General features: G+C 45.5%; 3 protein-coding genes across 5 annotated transcripts; 1 reads left to right on the forward strand and 2 right to left on the reverse strand.

Moving 5' to 3' along the window:
- Nucleotides 1-32: 32 nt before the first annotated feature.
- On the forward strand, nucleotides 33-2016 carry LOC128733093 (probable ATP-dependent RNA helicase DDX52). Its single transcript, XM_053826699.1, has 2 exons — nucleotides 33-192; nucleotides 259-2016. Exons 1-2 carry the CDS (start codon nucleotides 67-69, stop codon nucleotides 1966-1968), a joined length of 1836 nt encoding a protein of 611 aa, XP_053682674.1. The 5' UTR covers nucleotides 33-66; the 3' UTR covers nucleotides 1969-2016.
- An 8-nt stretch (nucleotides 2017-2024) lies between these two features.
- On the reverse strand, nucleotides 2025-10925 carry LOC128733094 (protein halfway). 3 transcript variants are annotated; one of them, XM_053826701.1, is made up of 5 exons: nucleotides 10579-10925; nucleotides 10154-10487; nucleotides 8653-9515; nucleotides 2835-3171; nucleotides 2025-2782 (listed from the first exon to the last, which is right to left on the reverse strand). In XM_053826701.1, the coding sequence occupies exons 2-5, from the start codon at nucleotides 10154-10156 to the stop codon at nucleotides 2240-2242; spliced, it is 1746 nt and encodes a 581-aa protein (XP_053682676.1). In that variant the 5' UTR covers nucleotides 10157-10487; nucleotides 10579-10925; the 3' UTR covers nucleotides 2025-2239. The 3 variants fall into 3 exon arrangements, with proteins under 3 accessions (XP_053682676.1, XP_053682675.1, XP_053682677.1); XM_053826700.1 differs by having other exon boundaries at nucleotides 10154-10925; XM_053826702.1 differs by lacking the exons at nucleotides 10154-10487; nucleotides 10579-10925 and adding an exon at nucleotides 9761-9797.
- A 4856-nt stretch (nucleotides 10926-15781) lies between these two features.
- On the reverse strand, nucleotides 15782-17636 carry LOC128743764 (XK-related protein 6). The gene is made up of 2 exons (XM_053840429.1): nucleotides 17123-17636; nucleotides 15782-17061 (listed from the first exon to the last, which is right to left on the reverse strand). Exons 1-2 carry the CDS (start codon nucleotides 17434-17436, stop codon nucleotides 16080-16082), a joined length of 1296 nt encoding a protein of 431 aa, XP_053696404.1. The 5' UTR covers nucleotides 17437-17636; the 3' UTR covers nucleotides 15782-16079.
- Nucleotides 17637-20297: the final 2661 nt, after the last annotated feature.

A 20297-nucleotide genomic window follows, 5' to 3' on the forward strand; every position in this document is an offset into this window, starting at 1 on the left:
CAGCAACGTTTTCTTCACCGATCGCCGCACGTGTATCATAATGCTGCAGTAAATAATCGGTCGAATATGTTGAACGCTGTCTCGGTTCCTCAAACGGCTCAACCCCGATCAACGATGGATACGAGTGCCTTATTTCGCAAGCTCACGTGTGGCGTCAAGTTCTCTTCGAAAAATAACTCGCTTAAAAGAAAGGTAGGTACCCTCTCCCGTACTTAACTAGTCAACGTTCCTCTAATGTTGTCCCATTTAACTATGCAGCTTCCGGCTTCGAAGGATCTCGAGCAACGCTCGGTGATAAAACTCGAAATCAAACAAGAGGACGATTCGGATGATAACGACGACGAGCCGAAGGTGAGTCAAGTTCCAGTCTTCCCACACAGTCCACTGGTACTGAGTGAGGAGGAAATCAAGGACGAAATAAAATCGGAAGATGAAACCGAACAAAAACGGGTAAAGTTGATGTCTCCGGAGAAACTGAAACGCTACCAGCAGTACCAGATCAACAGGCTCCGCAAAGCGCATCAGATTAGGCTAAAAAAGTGCACCGTACCCATACCGGATCCGATTGAAAGTTTCCAACAGCTAACGTCTACCGAAGGGTACAATGTATCGAATCTGTTGCTGCGCAACATTTACGAATGTGGATACAAAGCTCCAACACCGGTGCAAATGCAAGCCATTCCAGTGCTGCTCGAAGGTCATGCACTGAATGTTTGCGCCCCGACGGGGTCCGGTAAAACTGCCGCCTTTCTTATTCCGATTATACATCATTTGAAAAAACCGATGAAGTGTGGATTTCGAGCACTGATTGTTTGTCCCACCCGCGAGCTGGCGAAGCAAACACAGCGGGAAGCATTGCGGCTTTGTGAGGACATAAACCTCCGAACGCACGTGATCACTAAGGTGGACGAATCCAGCACCGACTATGGGTTGGAAAGTAAGAAACACTATGATATTTTGGTAACAACACCAAACCGGGTTTGCTTTCTGGCCAATCACGATCCACCGCTGATTGATTTGAGCAATATTCAGTACATTGTTGTGGATGAAGCGGATAAGCTTTTCGAAGAATCAAAGAATAGTTTTCGAGAGCAGTTGGACGTCATCATGCAGGCATGTACGAACCCTTGCAAAGTGGTTGCCTTCTTCAGTGCCACCTCGACACGGGAGGTTTCCGATTGGGCCGGTTCCAACATGCTAAACCGGGTTCGGTTTTCGATCGGTACGACTAACACCGCGGTCGATTCGGTCGAGCAGGAACTGCTGTTTGTGGGAAACGAGAGCGGTAAACTGCTGGCGTTTCGAGAGATGGTACACCAGGGACTGAATCCACCGGTGTTGGTTTTCGTGCAGAGCAAGGATCGTGCGCAGCAGTTGTTTACGGAGCTGATTTATGATGGGCTGAATGTGGACGTTATCCATGCCGATCGGAGCCAGAAGGAAAGGGATAATGTGGTACGGTCGTTTCGGGAAGGGAAGATTTGGATTCTCATCTGTACGGAACTGATGAGCAGGGGTATCGACTTTAAAGGCGTCAATGTGGTGGTGAACTTTGATTTTCCACCGTCAACCATTAGTTACGTTCATAGAATTGGGCGGACGGGTCGTGCCGGAAGACGCGGAAAGGCGGTTACGTATTTCACCAAGGATGACACCACTAATCTTCGAAGCATTGCCCAGCTGGTGAAGCAGGCAGGAGGCAACGTTCCGGAGTATATGCTTAAGCTGAGAAAAAGATCGGGGAAGGAGAAGAAAAAGCTGCAACAGAAGGCACCGAAACGGGCGGCCATCAGGACACTGCCTGCATTTGAGATGCAGGAACGTGCCAAAAAGAAGAAACTAATCGCCCGATCGAAAGCGAAGAAAAACGGCGGCGAATCTGCGGCCGTTGTTAAGAACCGTGACAAAACGAAAGGGCACAAGAAAAAGCACCAACAGCGCAATGGACGAAAAAAGGACGACGAATAGAAGATATTCTTTTCGATCCTATTTTCCTTAAATCCTCATTTTGTTCGATTAGGTTAATAAAATTTATATAAACTACATTTTAAATAGTTTCCTTCTACGCAATCACAGACATATAAGGCACATTAAAACCCATTTTTTCTCATTCACAACCAATTTCACATGAGAAAGGCACAACTAACTTACCTATTTCTAGATACTTGCCTTAATAAAGCACAAACGGTAGAGAGACAGTCATAATCCTAATAAATCCGTTACGCCGGCGGCGTGCGACTCACTCGCACAGACAATCGCACGGTAATTTTGGCATTTTGTTCGCCGGCCACGGTAAATAACCGGCCGTCTTGAAGACCCAATAGTCGTACGAGACTTTACAGATGAGTGCGATCAGCAGTATGATCTCGGTCGCTATCAGATAGTAGATGTAGTCCGTCCAATCGTGCTGCGATTGGCACAGTTTGCTTTCCTGTATCTGTACCATCTTGGTTAGGTGCGTGTTCCCCTCGCAGTAGATCTGGTCGTGATCCGGCACCTGTGCCTTCTTGCTGAGCAGCCAATTTTTCAGATTCTTGGCCGCGTTGCAGTCGCACGTCATTGGGTTCCCTTCGAGAAACATGTACGAACCCAGATCCAGGTTGGATTTGAACTGGTAGGTCTGAATCGTCTTTAACCGGTTGCGACGGATCGAAAAGAAGCTAAACCGCGAGATGAAGTCCGTTCCTTCCAGGTCGCTCAGCGACGTGATCTGGTTATCGTCGGCGTAGAGCCGAACCAGCGAGTGGTACGACTTTCCAATCAGTGCCTTTAGACTAGTGATCTGAAACAGATTAATTCATTTTTACAGTTTTAAATTATGTATTTGGACTTACATTGTTATTGGATACGTTCAAGGTGACCGTATCGGGCGGAAGCGTTTCCGGGAAGTCCACCAGCCCGAGCCCAGAGCAATCGACCCGAGCGGTGATCGTCTTCCGTTCCGTATTGTTAAGGTCGAAATTCAACCGATCGAGCTCACAGTTGCACCGCTTGGGACAGTCATTCTGAACGCGTTGGCTCAGTACCAGCTGGTGCAGCGGAATACTGTCGGTCGAGTCGAACCAGTTGAAGGTTCGATTCGTTAGGCAAAAGGTAGCCTCCGGATCGATGAACTTATCGCCCTCCTTTAGCGATTCCAGCAGCGACTTGCACAGCATACCACTGTTGCCTCTAAGGGAAGATGAAACAAAACCCGGTGATTGATCAGTTATTTTCTCAAATCGTTTTATTTGTGAAAAAATTAATTAATTATATTTAAAAATTTTATAATTTCTACCAGTCTAAAATGTGAAAAGGGTGCAATCCGAGTAGGCGTTGCTTATATTGGCCTTTTATTTGACAGATACCTACTGTATATGGAAAAGTAAGTTGAAAAGTTGAAACTAATCATTCGTTGTCTATACCTATTTTAGAACTTATCATTCAGCTGAGAAAAAGATGGAAGACTACGACCCTACGAATCGTCAGTTGTCTATATTTAATATGGTATTATTGAATACATCCATTGTTCCTGTTTCTGCAGCTCTTTCATCCCTCTCATCAGCCCACGGAATAATTCTGTTTTGTAAGACCAAAAAAACTGAAAAAGTTCCAGCAAATGGACGACAAGGCATCGAACATGGCAATTTCTTTTATTAACGATGACCTTTTGGACCTCATCCGGGAGAATAACTCTGCGAAGACAATCTGTTCCGTGCTGCAGAACGTCTTCCACGTAAAAAGTCAGTTTCCTCGCACACTTTGGTGCGGAAGCAGCTGGCAAGACTCAAGATGGTAGAAGGAACGTCGAGTAAGGACATCCGACGAACTCGTTCGGCAAATCAAGTAAGTCTGCTGGCGCGAAGCTTCAAGTTGGAGAAACGGTCTCGCGCGTGTTTAAGACCTTCCCCGAATCCTATAACCTCTTGGTAACGGCGTTGAAGAACATCGGCAAAGAGCAGTTAATCCTGGATATCGTTCGATTACGTTTGCTGGCCGGCGACCTAAAAAAACTGATTGGATGGTTGATACGGGTAAGGAGAAGCCTGCCGCATTTGCTGGATTCAATCAGAAGCTGAAGAAATTTACGTGCAAATCGCACAGGTGCAGAAGAATGGTCATTTTGCAAAGGATTGTCGAGTCAAGTTCATGGTTGAGGCTTTATCCTGTTTACTTTCATGGTGGGTAAGGTTCATGTTTCCGGGACAAGTTATCCCCTGGTGAAAGCTAAGAGGTGTTTCATGTTACTGGAGAAGCTCAAACAAACCGTGATAACTAGGCTGATAAACGGCTGAATAATGCGTACCGTCGATGCCTTGCGCACACGTAGGCGCGAAATAGACGATAAAGTGGTTCGCAGCCTCTTATCCAGCAACTCCTATCCGTACCTTCTCGTGGTACCAGCCGGGATACGAGCAACTTTGATGGAGATCGGGTAACCAATCCTAATGGAAGCCAAGGTCGTATGCTGACAAGCCAAGGAGGCTGACAGGGAAGGAGGGCTCTTTCGGGTTTCGTTGGTCCTCCGGCGAAACTGGGGGTGGGTGCCGAGGGCCTTGCAAACTGCCACCACGAAAAACTATTAAGCAATAAACGAGGAACAAAAGAATTCGAACTGGAACATTCGGAATAGACATATGCGACGAAAAATATGGATTGGAAACCTCGGACGTGGGACTGCCGATCTCTCAACTTTCAAGGGAGCACTCGAGTGCTCTCCGATGTATTGAAGAGCCGCAAGTTCGACGTCGTAGCGTTTGCAGAAAGTATACTGGAAGAGCGCAACACTACGTACGTTCAGAGATAGACATACCATCTACTAGAGTTGTGGCAACGAGCTGGGTACAGCTTTCATAGTGATGGGCGTGTTGTGGAAACGTCTGATTGGTTAGACCAATCAATCAATCTCAAAATATGCCTAAGACTGATAGACCTTGCATTCCAGCATAGACTCCTGCACAAGGAGGTCACCAAATCATACAGAATCACACATCGACCACGTTTTGATCGACTGTTGGTACTTCTCAGACATCATTGATGTCAGATCCTATCGAAACGTTAACGTTGACTCGGACCACTACCTATAGTGATGGTTAAGATACACTAAAAACTCTCCGTCGTGAACAACATTCGATACCGACGCCAGCCTCGGTTAAATCTCGCGCAACGGAGATTTGCGCTTATTCGAAGCTGCGCCGTCGGAAGAAGACAAGCTGTACGAAGTCCCTTTCGAGAACTGTTGATACATTATCAAAACAGCCCTTAGCAGTACTGCGGAGTGCACCATCGGGCAACGGAACGATTGGTTTAACGATGAATGTAGGCGGGTGAAGGATAAGGGTAAGGAGCACGCTGCGTGGGCGGCCAACGCCGCCATCTCGGTCGAACTTTAGACTTGGCTTTCTGCACGGAAGCTGCTAGTGTATGCGTCCATAATGCTGCTGTCCCACTATTGCCAGTGGATCTTCACCATCCGGCACTCATACTGGAGACATCAGCTCCAGCTCTGGTTAATCCACCGTCACGCATTCTTGGGCCGAGACCTCTGAACTATCGCAAGATCGATTAATGATTTTACGGCACTTTCCACGTACATTTCCGATCTTGACTGGGAATCATTCGCCCTTCTTGAAGTTGATAATATGGTAAATCATTTTTGTGCAATCCTGACTAACTGGTTTCGATCGAATGTTCCACTGTGTAATATACCTGTCTCTCCCCCATGGAGCACACAGCGACTCCGCTTGTTAAAGCGCAAGAAAAAAACGAAACGAGCCTTTCGTAGAAGCAGCGAAGCATACCGGAAACATAACGCCATGCTGTATAAATTATATGTTCTCCGTGTTCAAACGAATCTTCAGCATAACCCCCGCAGTTTCTGGAGCTTTGTAAACGCTAAGCATAAGTGTAGGGATACCCCATCTAATGTGTGCCTGGACGACTCAAGCGCACACTCTTCAGCAGATGCCTGTGAGCTGTTTGCCCGTCACTTTGCTTCGGTATTCAACACCTAGAATTTTTCCTCATCCGAGGCTCAACTTGCTGCTACCGATGTCCCTATTGATGCAGCCTGGTTGTACCGCAGGGTAGCAACTTGGGCCCGCTACTATTTATTCTCTATATCAATGGCATTGTACTCATGTTTGACTCAGGTTGCAAATTAGCATATGCGGCTGATTTGAAGATGTTTTCTGAAGTTCGTTCACCTGATAATTGCAGGCACCTACAAGAACTTGTGGATAGCTTCGTTAACTGGTGCAGACGAAATCGACTTACGATTGGCATTCCAAAATGTGTCGTCATGACGTACAACCGCAATCGTTTCCCTGTTATATTCGACTATAGAATCCATGGTGTTGTACTACAAAGGGCAGACCAAGTGAGCGATCTAGGCGAGGTTTTGGATCAAAAATTGTCATTCGATCAGCATCGATCTGCAATAGTTGCCAAAGCGAATCGGCAACTAGGATTTATATCTAAGCTCTTCAGAGACTTTACGGAGCCTTACTGCCTAAAATCGCTGTATTGTGCACTAGTTCGACCAATCCTCGAAAATGCTTCCTTGGTTTGGTATCCCTATCATCTATCTTGGACTCTACGGCTAGAACGTGTACAAAAACGGTTTATTCGTCTCGCTCTCAGGAACCTGCCATGGGACGACCCCATAAATCTGCCGCCGTATGGCGATCGCTGCCGGTTGTTGAACTTGGATACGCTTAAAACACGACACAAGATTCAACAAGCAACTTTTGTAGCAAAATTGCTCAATAGAGAACTCGGTGCCCCATGGCTGCTATCGTCATTGAATTTTCGAGCACAGCAGAGACCTACGAGGTCAACAGCGTTACTACAGCACAACTTTCATCGCACCGCCCGATCACCTCCGATCACATCCATGATCCGCACTTTCAGCATGGCCGAAGAATTGTTTAAGTTCGGTGAACCAGCACGCATTTTTAACAATAGACTAAAAAGATGTTCTGTTTTTAGTTTTAATTCTGCTTAATTAAGTTCATTGAAGCCACTAGGCTGAATGGAAAAAAAATTAATAAATAAATCTATACCTATAAAAATGGATTTTTGTCTGTCTGTCTGTCCGTATGTTCCTTATAGAATCGAAAACTACTGAACCGATTGGCGTGAAAATTTGCATATAGGGGTTTTTGTGGCCAGGGAAAGTTCTTATGATGGTTAGAGACCCCTGTCTCCACTAAGAGGGGGGGCTCCCATACAAATGAAACACAAATCTCTGCATAACTCGAGAACTAATTAATCAAATAGAACCATATTTGGCATGTGGGTGTTTTTGGAGGCATGAATTTTTTCTATGATGAATAAGGACCCCTAACCTTTTTAGGAGGGGGGGCTTCCATACAAATGAAATACAAAATTCCTCATCACTCCTGAACTAATCAAGCAAATGGAACCAAATTTAGCATGTGGGTGTTTTTGTAGGCATTTTTTTCTATGGTCAATTGAGACCCCTCCCCTCTTTAGGAGGGGAATTATGAACCCTCCTCCTTCAATAGTGGGGGGCCTCCTGTACAAATAAAATACAAATATCCTCATGACTAGAGAACGTACTTTCTCCTAAAAGATTTTCAGTGAAATGGTACATCCCGCGTAAGGTTTTTCGCGAAAAATGGTATTCTACGAAACTCTATATTCCGCGTTATGGTCAATCGAGAATTGGTGCCGCAATGGATTTTGCGGTGGAATCCGCAAAATGATATTCGGCGAAATGGTTTGTAATGATGGTGAATATTTAAATGCTATCCGCTTTATTTTATCTGGCAAAGCAATGGGGGGAGTTGTTTTCTACTTTACTGTGTGGAAAATTTGTATATTAAAACACCCATGAACTCCATAGAAACTTGGAAAACTCGAGACTGTGACAAAGGTCATCCGAGATTCACGATTTATGTACAACACAGTTTAGTTTGTGGTAATACGAAGTTTGTCGGGTCAGGTAGTAAATAAATAAATAAATAAATAAAAAGACACAAACAGAAGAAAGTGTAGCTCAGCCAAATCTTCCGGGAGAAAAAGCGCTACCTGAAAGAGCAGGAATATGCAGAGTTGGAACGGCTGCATCGTTCTCAGGAAACGCGAAAGTTCTACCAGAAACTGAACGGATCCCACCAAGGCTCTGTGCCGCGAACCGAAATGTGGCGGAATCAGAACGGCAGTATTTTGTCAGACGATCGTGAGGTGACCGAAAAGTGGAAGCATGACTTCGATGAACACCTGAATGACACCCAGGCGAAGAACCATGGGAGCGGGGGGAAAGCGATTCCGATGGTGCAACAAAGGGAGAATCGGCTAATTGTTGGAATTTGGGATACGGCACAGCTACCGGAGGAGTGGAAAGATACGGTTATCTGCTCTGCCCGATCTACAAAAGGGCGACAAGCTGGACTGTGAGGGCTATCGAGCGATCACCATTCTCAATGCCGTATACAAGGTGTTGTCCCAATTCTTTTTCGTTCAATTACGAACAGACATATCTTGTCCCATTCTGTTTGGATACTATAAACACCTTTGTTTGATTGCTTTCTTCTACCGTTCCCTCCGTCTATTGGAAATGCTACCATTATAAAAAAAACCTCTGCAAACATGAAGAATCTGTAAATCTAATCTAGCTATGTTCAGATAGAATTCTAATGCTCATACCTGATGTCCAGCCGCAGGTTTCCAATCGTCGACGGAATGGTGGACAGATTGTTGTGCGAAATATCCAACGTCGTTAGGTGGCGCAATTCCCGAAACGCCCGCGGTTCGATTTCGCTTATATTATTGTTGGACACATTCAGACAGACGGGCGACGAAAAGCGCGCAAACGAGCTGCTAATCTTTTGAATCCTCCCATCGGTGATCGACAGCGAGCTCAGGGTTTTGATGTACCGATTCGAAACGTTCAGTACCAGCTCCCGTACGGTCAGATTGCGCAGGTGAATGTACTTCCAGGTACTGCTGCCGTCCGGTGCGTTCGGAGCACAGCCGATCGCTCGATTGATGTCGGTTACGTTGCAGCAAAACAGGGCACCAGGGTTTAGCGGGTCGGGATTGCATTCGCAATCACCGGCACGGTTGAGGCATAGTTCTGGAGCTGCGTTGTAGCAGCCCAGCTCGTTAGTCGGTGGGATTAGCGTGGTTGTGGTTGTCGGAACGGTGGTTGTAGTGGTCGTACTTGTTGTCGTCGTTGTTGTGGAGGAAGTTGATGGTTCCGTTGTGGTTGTTGTTGTGGAGGTGGTTGGCTCAGGAGTCGTCGACGTTGACGGCGTTGTTGGAGCCGGTGTGGTCGACGTAGTCGAGGTGGATGTTGAAATTTGTGTTAATGTAATGTTTATGGAGCTAATGTTTGCTTCCGATGCATCATTACTGTGATGTCCGCCTTCGGCGGTTGTGGCCATACTAGTGACGGTGCTTTCGGTGGTCAGTGAGTTTGACCCGAGATGATCGGCCACTATTCTGCCGTAGACGATTCCCACAGTCGCCAAAAGCATGACCACAAGCCTATTTAGCTGGATAAACATCTGTGAAAAGGGACATAAAAGCGATTAATTTACATCAATTTGCATGACAGCCACAGCTCGCGGGAAGCGCAAGTGTCGCCGTGGCAGAACGCATGCCCTTGTTTGCATAACAATTTAGTAGACTAATTTTGTTCTGTTCGATTTTTATCTACCTTCCACTATGGTGGCACCTGTTGGACTGCCCCCGGCTGGTCGACATCAATGCTATGCTTGACTAAGGGACATATTTTATTGAACATTATTACCGTTTACTTTTAGTTTTTTTCTGATGCAAAGAACCACGAAGATAAGTTTTATCTGTGTGGGATATCCATGGATACCTCATTGAACGACAGCGGTCAATTTTTAATCGTAGCAATCAGTGATTTCATACACTTAGCAAATGTTTTACTCAGAATTACTGGTTTTAAATTAGCTGTTTTTGATTAGTTTTTGTTATTTTAACTCTTCAAAGAAATACTTTCTGAAAAAATATGTCGAATCATTCAGGGGTAGGTACTCATCTTTTTTTTCATAACTGACCACTGTCACAGTTACTTTTATTACAAGTATTTTCAGGAATTCGATGGAAAACTATTTCAACCTCAATTGTCAAGTGAACAAACAATCACACTACGCATATTTATCTTTTAACTCACCATAAATTCGATACTGCCGACTATTTTTTATCTACTGGGCACGTTCGTCGTCCAGCGTAGTTTGCTGATTAAATATTCCTTATGTCCCACCAGTAGCTCGCCGAAACGGTGCAGCAGTATTCAGTTCGAGAGGCTCCGACCAATGCACGACATTATTGCACTGAGTTTAATTCGCAGCTGCAGGTGAATTAAAGCCAACAAGCAAACACTTTCATATTAACTTTTGCGGCGCACTATTCAAACTTCTTCATCTCAATCTCATCCCGGAGGAGAAGCTTATCTTTCGGTTGATGACGGTCACAATTTACGAGGTCTTTGTAATGTTTATCAGAAGCTTTGGTAAATATTGTCGTTTTTTTTGCACGAGCCGCGTAAAGAGAATGGGGCTAAGCCAAGGTGATGTTTGTATCGGAACAAGTACCTACCTACCTACTGATAGTAGGTTGTTTCACTAAACTGATTTATAATTAGATTGAACATTATCCTACCATTCACCAACGCGTACCGTACAGAAAGTTAAGTCAGTTTGACAATTCCTATGCTAATCCGCATAACGTCACACACATACACAACACGCACACATTATAGTTGGTTGATTCTCTTAGCGCAACGCAACGATATTCGTGGTGAATGAAAACAAATGTGATGAAAACCATTTGCTGTTGTTTGCCAACAAATGATAGTTATCAATCACAGTTCGAATGTGTTTCCTATACTTCCCGATTTCCGTAAACGATAAGATTAGCGAACCACCGAACGAAACCGCGCTCTGTTTGCATCCTCCTCCTATCTCGATCACTTTCTGCTCGCGACTGGTTGCATCGGCAGGCAAAAATAGTTTTATGCTTTGGTGCGATGCACCACCGTTCTAACAAGTTTGTATCGCAATAAGGTATAAGAGGGTATTTTTGACCTTTTTGTGCTATCGTTTTGCGCTTCAGTTAGTCACGCTCACGATTTTATTAAAGCTGTTAGAAATAGTAGGCGTTCAGCCCAAGTAGCACACTTTTGGTTGCAGAAACTTCGGAGTAGGTAGTTGGTTTTACTTCCTATTTTTATATACTTGCTCACTTAGGTGATTTGCCGTCCTAAGGCAAAAGCTGTTGAACAAGGTTCCTCCAATTTACTCGGTTGTGGGCTCCCGCTTTCTAATTCCTCGGACATCGAGTACTATCCGTTAGATCTCGCTTCGCCTGGTCTAAATTTCCTGCTCATTGCGCTCCTGGTCGTCTTGTTCCTACCGGATTTGAGGCAGACGCCGTATTTTCAGGGTAGTTGTCCGGCAATCTTGCAACATGCCCGGCCTTTCGTATTCGTCCAGCTTTAGCCACCTTCTGAATATGTACTGGCTACGCCATAGAGCTGTGCGCGTTCATAGTTTATTCTTCGGTTCCATACTCCGTTCTCCTTTACGCTGCAGGAGATCGTTCTTAGCACTCGTCTATCGTAATCTCAAAGCACTCGTAGGTCCTCCTCGAGCATTGCCCATGTTTCATGCCCGTAGAGAGTAACCGGTCTAATGAGCGTCTTGTACAGGACACAGGGTACATTTTGTACGGGGCTTAGTCTGCTCGATCGCAATTACGCCTCCGAATCTCACGGCTAGGGTCATTGTCCACCATTACTAGTGGGCCAAGGTAGACCAATTCGTCAAGTACATCAAACTCTTCACCGTCGATCATTATACTACTGCTCGAGCGGAATCGGTCGGCCTCGGTTCCACTAGCCAGCATGTACTTTGTTCTCGTGTACTGCTTAGGCATCGCTTCGCCACAGATATTCTGCCGGTAAAATTCATGTCATCTGCAAAGCAGACGCTCGATTCATAACACCTTGTAGCGGTATGTTGAGCAGCGGGCATAAGAGACTTTGACGAAATTCTCTGTGTGATTCGAATGAGCTTGACTATCCACCCGAAATCTAAATAGAGCACTGTATATTATCCATCGTAAGAATCCATCGTCTAATGAAACGCAAGTACAAGGAGCACGAGCTCGCCGGCGCAGAGGAGCGATACGCCAGCAACGACACACGGAGCTTCTATAAAACGGTGAGATGCGGAATTTTGCCATGCCTATGATGTGCAATGATAGTGCTGGCAACCTGCTTACCGACAAAACGGCGGTAGCAGCCTGGTGGAAGGAGCACTTTCAGACACTGTTGAATGGAGAGGTAAATGCGGAGTAAGCGATGGTCAAGCTGTGGAGCCACCAACACAAGAGGAGGTTAAAAAGGCAATCAGTGAGCTGAAAAACGGTAAGGCTGCTGAGAAGGACGGTATGCCGGCTGAACTTCTAAAAGCGGGGAGCGAGCGGTTATACGAAGCAATCCAGCGGATCATTGTCAGGATCTGGGAGGAAGAACAAATGCCGGAGTGGTTGGATGGCCTCATTTGCCCAATTTTCAAAAAGGGACATCGACTGGAATGTAAAAACTATCGAGGAATTACATTGCTCAATTCTGCCTACAAGGTGCTTTCCCGTATCCTGTTCTACAGACTGAGACTTGGTTCTTGGTTTTGCGGATGACGTCGATATCATCGGAATCAATTGTAGAGCAGTGGAAGAGGCCTTCAGGCCCTTTAAAAGGGAAGCAGCGAGATTGGGACTTACCAATAACACCGCCAAAACGAAGTACATGGTTGCTGATAGGAAACGTGAGAGCTCAAGTGGTGTTGGTGCCGAGATAGAGTTAGATGGGGAACGATATGATGTAGTGGAATTTATATACCTTGGTACACTCGTGACATGTGACAACGATGTAAGCCGCGAAGTGAAACGACGAGTTGCAGCCGCGAATCGGGCTTTCTACGGATTACGTAGCCAGCTGAAGTCTCGTAGTTTGCAAATTCGCACAAAACCGGCGCTCTACAGAAGCTGATCGACGAGTGCTTGGGGTTTTTGAGCGTAAAATTCTTCGATCTATACTTGGTGGCAAAATGGAAAATGAAATGTGGCGTAGACGCATGAATCACGAGCTGTACCAAGTATACAAATATGCTGATATAGTGAAGGTAGTGCAATGTGGCAGGCTGCGGCGGGCTGGACAGGTGGCCGGAATGCCCGGTGAAAGAGTAGCCAAAACTATTTTCAGTAGAGAATCAGGAAGAGGCCGTAGAATCCGAGGCAGATACCGCACCCGGTGGGTTTCTAATAATTAATTCAATTTTCTCATTCTGGTATCCATGTGCAGTATTATTACTTGTTTTGGCCAAAGTTTTTACTATATAGCAGGAGGTGCTTTATAAGCTAAAACGAAAAAAATAATTCAAATAACTTATATTAGGCTTACCTGTTAGCAAGGCCGTATGGCTCTGCCGTCTGCCCAAAACCGCGGTTGGCCACGTGGAGGCGCTCGGTAGGGGCTTGGGATGGCAAGGGACGCTCCTTATTTGCTTCCCCATTTCATACCCGCCCAGGACCGACGGTACTGGAGGACCATAATTCGTTCGGCGCAGGATCGGTAACGGACCGTTGCCACTATAGTAAAGTAAGTATATCATCCATCATAGATTTAATCAGTTTGATGAGCTTCCTGTGGAAGCTGTTCTCCATAATTTTCTATAGCTCTTTCCGGTCGAAGGTATCATATGCGGCATTAATATCAACGAACAAATGGTGCGTGGGAGCTCTGTATTTACGGCCCCTTCTTTTCTTGCGGAGCTGTCCTTAGCATTCGGGAGTGTTGACTTCCACATTCTCGAGGAATGGGTCGACTCTCTACTGCTTGCGGCCGTAGCATATAAATCCATGGACAGTTTTATGTCGGTTAGTCGAATCGTCCGCCGCGGTCAAGAGGTGTGGCTCGGCAACAAAGACGTGAAGTATCGATCTGAATTGCGAGCTGATTGCAACTGAGATCCACGATTTGTTCCGGTTCTAAGAGTCTGTCGAGCAGGGAGTCCCCTGAATCTACGTCAGCAGATTTGAACGTCTGGCATAGGAGAATGGGTCACATCAACATCCATAGTCTGAAGCTACTAAAGAATGGACTAGTCACTGTGATGCAGTTCAAGGAATCGAAGATGTACAACTCGCCTACCATTTCCGTGATCAGCAACCATCATGCTAGTGGCATCTAGGAGCTTGCCCACACGGATATATACGGACCAATGGAGAACGGCCAGAAGCCGGTATTAGTGCCGTTCGCGGACGTCGGATTCTAATCCACTTCTTGGCAACAAACTCCAACGCTGAGGTCGTGGTTAGTTTGTACCATCCGGTGAAAAAGAGTGTCTTCCAGAGCAGAGATGTGACTTTCCTCAACGAGTCTTCCCAAGTCGACGTGCAACCTCTAGCCACGAGCAGTTAACAACTGCAAGTTTGGACTTTCGTAAGTTTGGATTTGCTCAACGACCTTGCGGATACAAGACCGGAGGAATCATCCTTGCCTATTGGTGAAAAACCTGCCGAGCCGTCCTCGAATTCCGAGGATTTTTCGCAAACAGAAACAATCACTGACAAATCGACTGGACAACTGGACGAAGCTGGTTCGAATGCTGAGTCCTGCAAGGCCTTGATGGCGGTACCGATTACAAAGATGTCTTTACACCAGTGGCAAAGCAGATAACCTTCCGAGCCCTGCTGTCCTTGGTCTCCTGGGGGATCGTAAGAGAGCATCAACCAAGCCACGGACATTTGGAAATGGGCGCAACGCTGCGGCTTGGATGAAGGAAATCCGTCGAAAACTTTCGTCGAGATCTTGTCAGCCTACCGCTACCTACAACAGCAGAATGAATCAGAATGAGTTTGATCGGAGGGTACACAGCGGTGCAGATACGGCCAGACATTGTGATTAATGTCCAGGACTGGACTGAAGCCAAGAGAATTATCCACTACCTGAATTCCACCAGTGATCACAAGCTAGGCACATCGATCGGTAGATTGGAGATGTTCGTAAACGTGAATTGGGCTGGAGATTTTCGTGAAAAGTCGAATTCTGGTATCTGGTATCATTACTAGTAACGTGGGGACGGCGGAGGCCATCTACGCCAGTTTGAAAACGGAGGCTAGACGGATTAGATTATAATGAATACGTCGAAAACCAAATATATGGTAGCCTCCGATGGACAGTGACTATCGACTGCGATAAACTGGAAGTGGTTGATGAGTGCATATATTTGAGATCTCTGATCACCGCCGATAATAATACGAGTAAGGAGATTCAACGACGCATTCAAGCTAGATTCAAGCATCCTTTTCCCTCCGCAAGACACGCTTCGAGCAAGGAGTACTACAAAACGCTCATCAGAGCTATTGTAATGCCTATCACATACTTGGCGAAAGTTAGGCCGGCCACGTCGCAAGGATGCCGGATGACTGTACAGTGAAATCCGTTCTCTTCAAGGACGCCCCCGGCACGGCACCAGGGCCCCAACGTGCTGGATGGCTCGACGAAGTTGAAGCCGATTTGCGTGTGTCGAAACGCTCAAGAAATTGGCGACGAGTAACCCGCGACCGAATTCAGTGGAGAGCAATTCTTGATATGGCAAGAGTCATCTCGGCTCTATGCTGCTTTAAAAGTAAGAAGTTTCCTACTTTACTCAATTTCTATGGTAATCTTTTAAATCTATCTAAGTGGAATCAGTTCGGATCAACGGAATATCTAGCACCTTTGAATCTCGCTAGTTTTATCGATATGTATACATCGCTATATTGCAAAATGTAAACGAGTATTCAAAATAGAAATATTTTCTACATATCTTGTCATCTGATGCGGGTTCAGTCTGCATTTCTCGTAGCGTCAACAAAAAATTGTCAATTGAAAACAAAAACAGTACAATCACAGACACGCAACACACACAAAAACTGGTGAAGTTTGGAATAACTTTTCGGCTGGAACACTGTACACTTACAAACTACATTAACCTATTAATACCAAAAGCAATCACTTATTATGTGGGGACACTTTTTAACGAAACGGTCCGTCATTGGTGGTATCGGTTGGCAGTCGGTGCCGCACAACTCTGCGTCTGATCCCCGTTCGCCGACGATGCACTGCTCTCGCTTGCATCGCTAGCAGGTCCGATCGGTTGCTTTCGGGACAGTTTATTTGGATGGAAGTGTGTATAGTAGCAAATCATGCAGAAAATTCCAAACAGGAACGGTACAATCGATGCCAAGGCCAGTAGTGGGAGGTAGTAAGTATTTTTGATGGTCGGATTATTAACGTAGTAGAAATACACGACGACGCAGACGATGTTTTCCACTCCACAGAGACTGTAGTAGAAAAAGTACCGATAGAACGTTCGTCCAACTCTCGGCAAAATGTAGGTAAAGATGAACACCATTCCAAGAACCAACGAAAACAGAAAGCTGTGCAACATGGTGCTACTGCAAAACGGTGACCGATCGAAAAACAATATCCACAGTGTCATGGCGAACGAGTGTACCGAGCAGGCGATCAGCATATACGTTGGAAACACGCTGGCGACAATGGCAATGGCCAGCACGCGTGAAATCGTCACCGAAAAATGCCAGAGTATTTGCGAGATGGTGCCCAGCCACGAGATGTGCCGCTTGTCCGGTTGGGAGAATCGAATGCAGCGATAATACGATGCCATACACCAGGCAATCCCGATGATCGAGCCCAGAATGGCAAGCAACTGCGGATAGGTCATACGGTCTTCACCGGACAGGACGATCGTCAGCTGTAGGATCTTCTGCGGAGCTGCCTCCAGCAGGCATTCGAATATTCTTACCAATGCTACGTCACTGTCTTCCTGAATCATAAATTCGTAATACTTTTTCTGGTTTTCACGATCGTTCCGTTTTTTCGCATTCCTGCTTTGTATTGCGTAAGCCAGTGATTGACAGTAGCGAAACAAGAACGGCACTATGATGACGAAAAACAGCATTTCACAACATCTCCGCTCCGTTCGCTTATGCTCTTTCATGTCCTGAATATACCTATTCGAAGTGGAATGTTATGTTATTTTCACGAAACAGTTCAAAATCACCAAATACTCACATATAAGTTGTCAGCGTCACGGTTACTACACCGGGAATCAGAATGCCACAAGTGGTCCAGATGAAATAATCCATTTTTCCCTTCCGATAGTAATCGTAGGCGAGATTGATGTTCAGGGCTATGCTGATAATACGGCTCAGGATTGACATTCCACTCCAGATGAGGTCGGAATTGGTTACCGTGAAATTTCCCTCGTCGGTGCGAGTTAGGAAGTCCAACGGTTGCTTCGCAATGATGCTCAATCGGGAACCATCGGTTTCGGTGTTGACGATCGATCCCCGAACACCATTGGAGGGTGTAGGAGAAGGTTGCATTTTTCTTGTTTTATTTTTCTACTACACTAAACAGGAGCAGGAATCCTTGCTTGACAAACAGGATCGAGAAACAGCTGTTTCCTCACCAACAAAAAAAAGTTTTTTGTCATCCACTAGCTACAACACTCTTCCAGAAAGCAAATTGCAAATCAACATAAATTAGGTGGTATAGTAAAAGCATCGAAGCGGAATCACAAACGCTCACATCATCACTGTACCTCTTTTTCGTGTGTTGTAACTCTGAACTGTAAGAAGAGGAATTAGCAGCAATCTCTTCTGTTTTCATGATTTCTCATCTCCACACAAAGCGTTGACGTTTGATTCGTTTGATCGTTTGTGCACCGAGTGGTGCACGTTGATAGATGCCACTCTGACGGTAGCGTAAAAGAAAAAGATCGTTACAGTGCTTGCTGAATTTAACGAACCGTTTATAAATTCGTCAGCAATTTATATTTTAGTAATGAATTCCGGTTAGCTTTTTCTTGCATAGACATCTGATATTTATCCGTATTCATATAATTAGTTGTTTATGAAATGCTGTAGTTAAATTCCGTCTAATCATCATTCATTTCCGTTACTGACAAGACTTCGGATACTCAAGTGACGGGTTTTCTTCTGTCCTCCTCCTCTAGCTCTTGTTGTATCAAGAACTTATCTCCATTTTTCTTGCGACGTGACTGGCCCACTGAAGTCTACTTACCTTCGCCAGGTGACTATAGACATCTCTCCAAACTAGTGCCAGTTTTCGGTTGTACCTGTAGTCTGCAACACTTTTCGTTCAAATACGGCAAAAGGGTATGCATGTCCAAGCTACAATCTCAAGTCCGTAGAGCACTACCGGTCTGATAAACGTTTTGAACAGCGTCTTGTCTCGCCCTGGAGACACTATCAACACTTTTGTTTCATCACTTCTGATGAAACATCTTGCGGAAAGAAAAGTATTCCCGATATCCAGCTTAAATGCGTCGTTGAATCTTCTTTTTTTCTTTGTTGGGAACATTAGACCACTACGACCAGTTCTTTAATCTATTGTGACCTGGCTTGACAACCGTACGTGCTCTCGGCAGATATTTGGGCCGAACTGCGAAGTCTTTCGCTGTGATCGAAGTGTGCTTAACAGCCGCAAAGCTACGGGAGGCGGAGTCTTGATTGCGGTACATTGCCAGTTGCAGACCTTCGTCATCGAAAACGTCGAGCGGTTGCCGGTCGAGCAAGTATGGGTAAATATCAAACTTTCAGACCGCAGACTACTGTTGTGTGCTATCTACGTACCTCCTGACCACACCCGAGACCCGTGAATGCACATAGTAATTCAGTTACCCAAATAGCATCGATGGCATCTGCGTCGGATGACATCTGGGCGATTTCAATCTACCAAGCATTAAGTGGCGTGAACGTATTGATTAGAGAGCGTGAAATATTGAATTGCTCGATTGCTATAGTACTGCAACCGTTCAACAAGTAAACGATATACCCATCGAAAATGGGCGCCTCCTCGACCTATGCTTTGCCAGTGTTCGTAGTCAGGCCCCGGAAGTGACGATAGCGCCTACCCCGCTTGTCAAGCATGTTCTGCATCATCCAACTCTGCTAATTACTACCAGCCAACAAATTTTCCGTGACGTAAATATTGCGCCTTCAGCCGTCTTCTACGACTACGACCATGCTGATTTTGGGGATATTCTAAATGTTTCAAGCAGCATCAACTGGAGCACAGTTTTAGATAATGACGATATAAACACTGCTGCCACAACCTTCTCCAATATCCTGAACTACGTTATCGATCGTCACGTTCTCAAAAGAACTACTCCCGCTCAGTACCAGATACCCTGGCTAAACACTATGTTGCGACGTCTCAAACCCGAAAGGAAAGCTGCTCTAAAGAAATTTTTGAGGTACAGGACCTTACCCCACCGCAACCACTACCGGTCGAATAATACAAGATACAAACGCCTGAGTGGTTCCTGCTTTCGGAGCTACCTGAGTAATGTCGAGCGAAGATTGAAGCGTAACCCTAAATCTTTTTGGAAATATGTCAACAAGCAACGGAAAGATGACGGTCTACCCTCGGTTTTGCTCCTGGGTGATAAAACGGCGAGCAACTCCGAGCAAATTTATGAACTGTTCTCGCTGAAATTCTCCAGTGTATTTACTGATGAAAGCTTTACGATTGCAGAGATATCCACAGCGACAGTGTTCCTTTCCTGGGTCATTCATTGAACAACCTCACCATCGATGAAGTGATGGTTACATCGGCCGCCGAGAAGTTGAAACTTTCTCGATCCGTTGGACCGGACGGTATACCACCTGTGTTCCTGAAATAATGCATCCACGCAATCGCTGCTCCAATGAGCCATCTTTTCAGCTTATCCGTTAACTCAGGTGTCTTTCCCTCAGCATGGAAATCGGCTTACATGTTCCCTGTGCATAAAAAGGGAAAAAGGAAAAACGCAGATAACTATCGAGGAATCTCTGCTCTAAACTCAATTTCGAAACTGTTTGAGCTCACCCTGTTTGAACCAGTATTTGCATTTTTCAAACAGTACATCTCTGTTAACCAGCATGGATTTATGCCCAAGCGCTCCACGACTACCAATCTTTTGACTCTTACATCCTACGTGATAAATAGTTTCGACGCTCGGTCGCAAACAGATCTTTCCGCAGCTTTCGACAAATTGAACCACCAAATCGCTATTGCTAAACTGGATAAGCTTGGCATAGGTGGTCCGTTGCTGCGTTGGTTCCGTTCATACTTATCCGATCGCCACTTAAAGGTGAACATTGAAGGCAGTCTCTCTGGATCGTTCACTGCTCATTCTGGAATACCACAAGGCAGCCATCTTGGTCCTTTAATATTCCTT

The sequence above is a fragment of the Sabethes cyaneus genome, chromosome 1, assembly GCF_943734655.1.
Source record: "Sabethes cyaneus chromosome 1, idSabCyanKW18_F2, whole genome shotgun sequence".
NCBI classification, from domain to species: Eukaryota; Metazoa; Arthropoda; class Insecta; order Diptera; family Culicidae; genus Sabethes; species Sabethes cyaneus.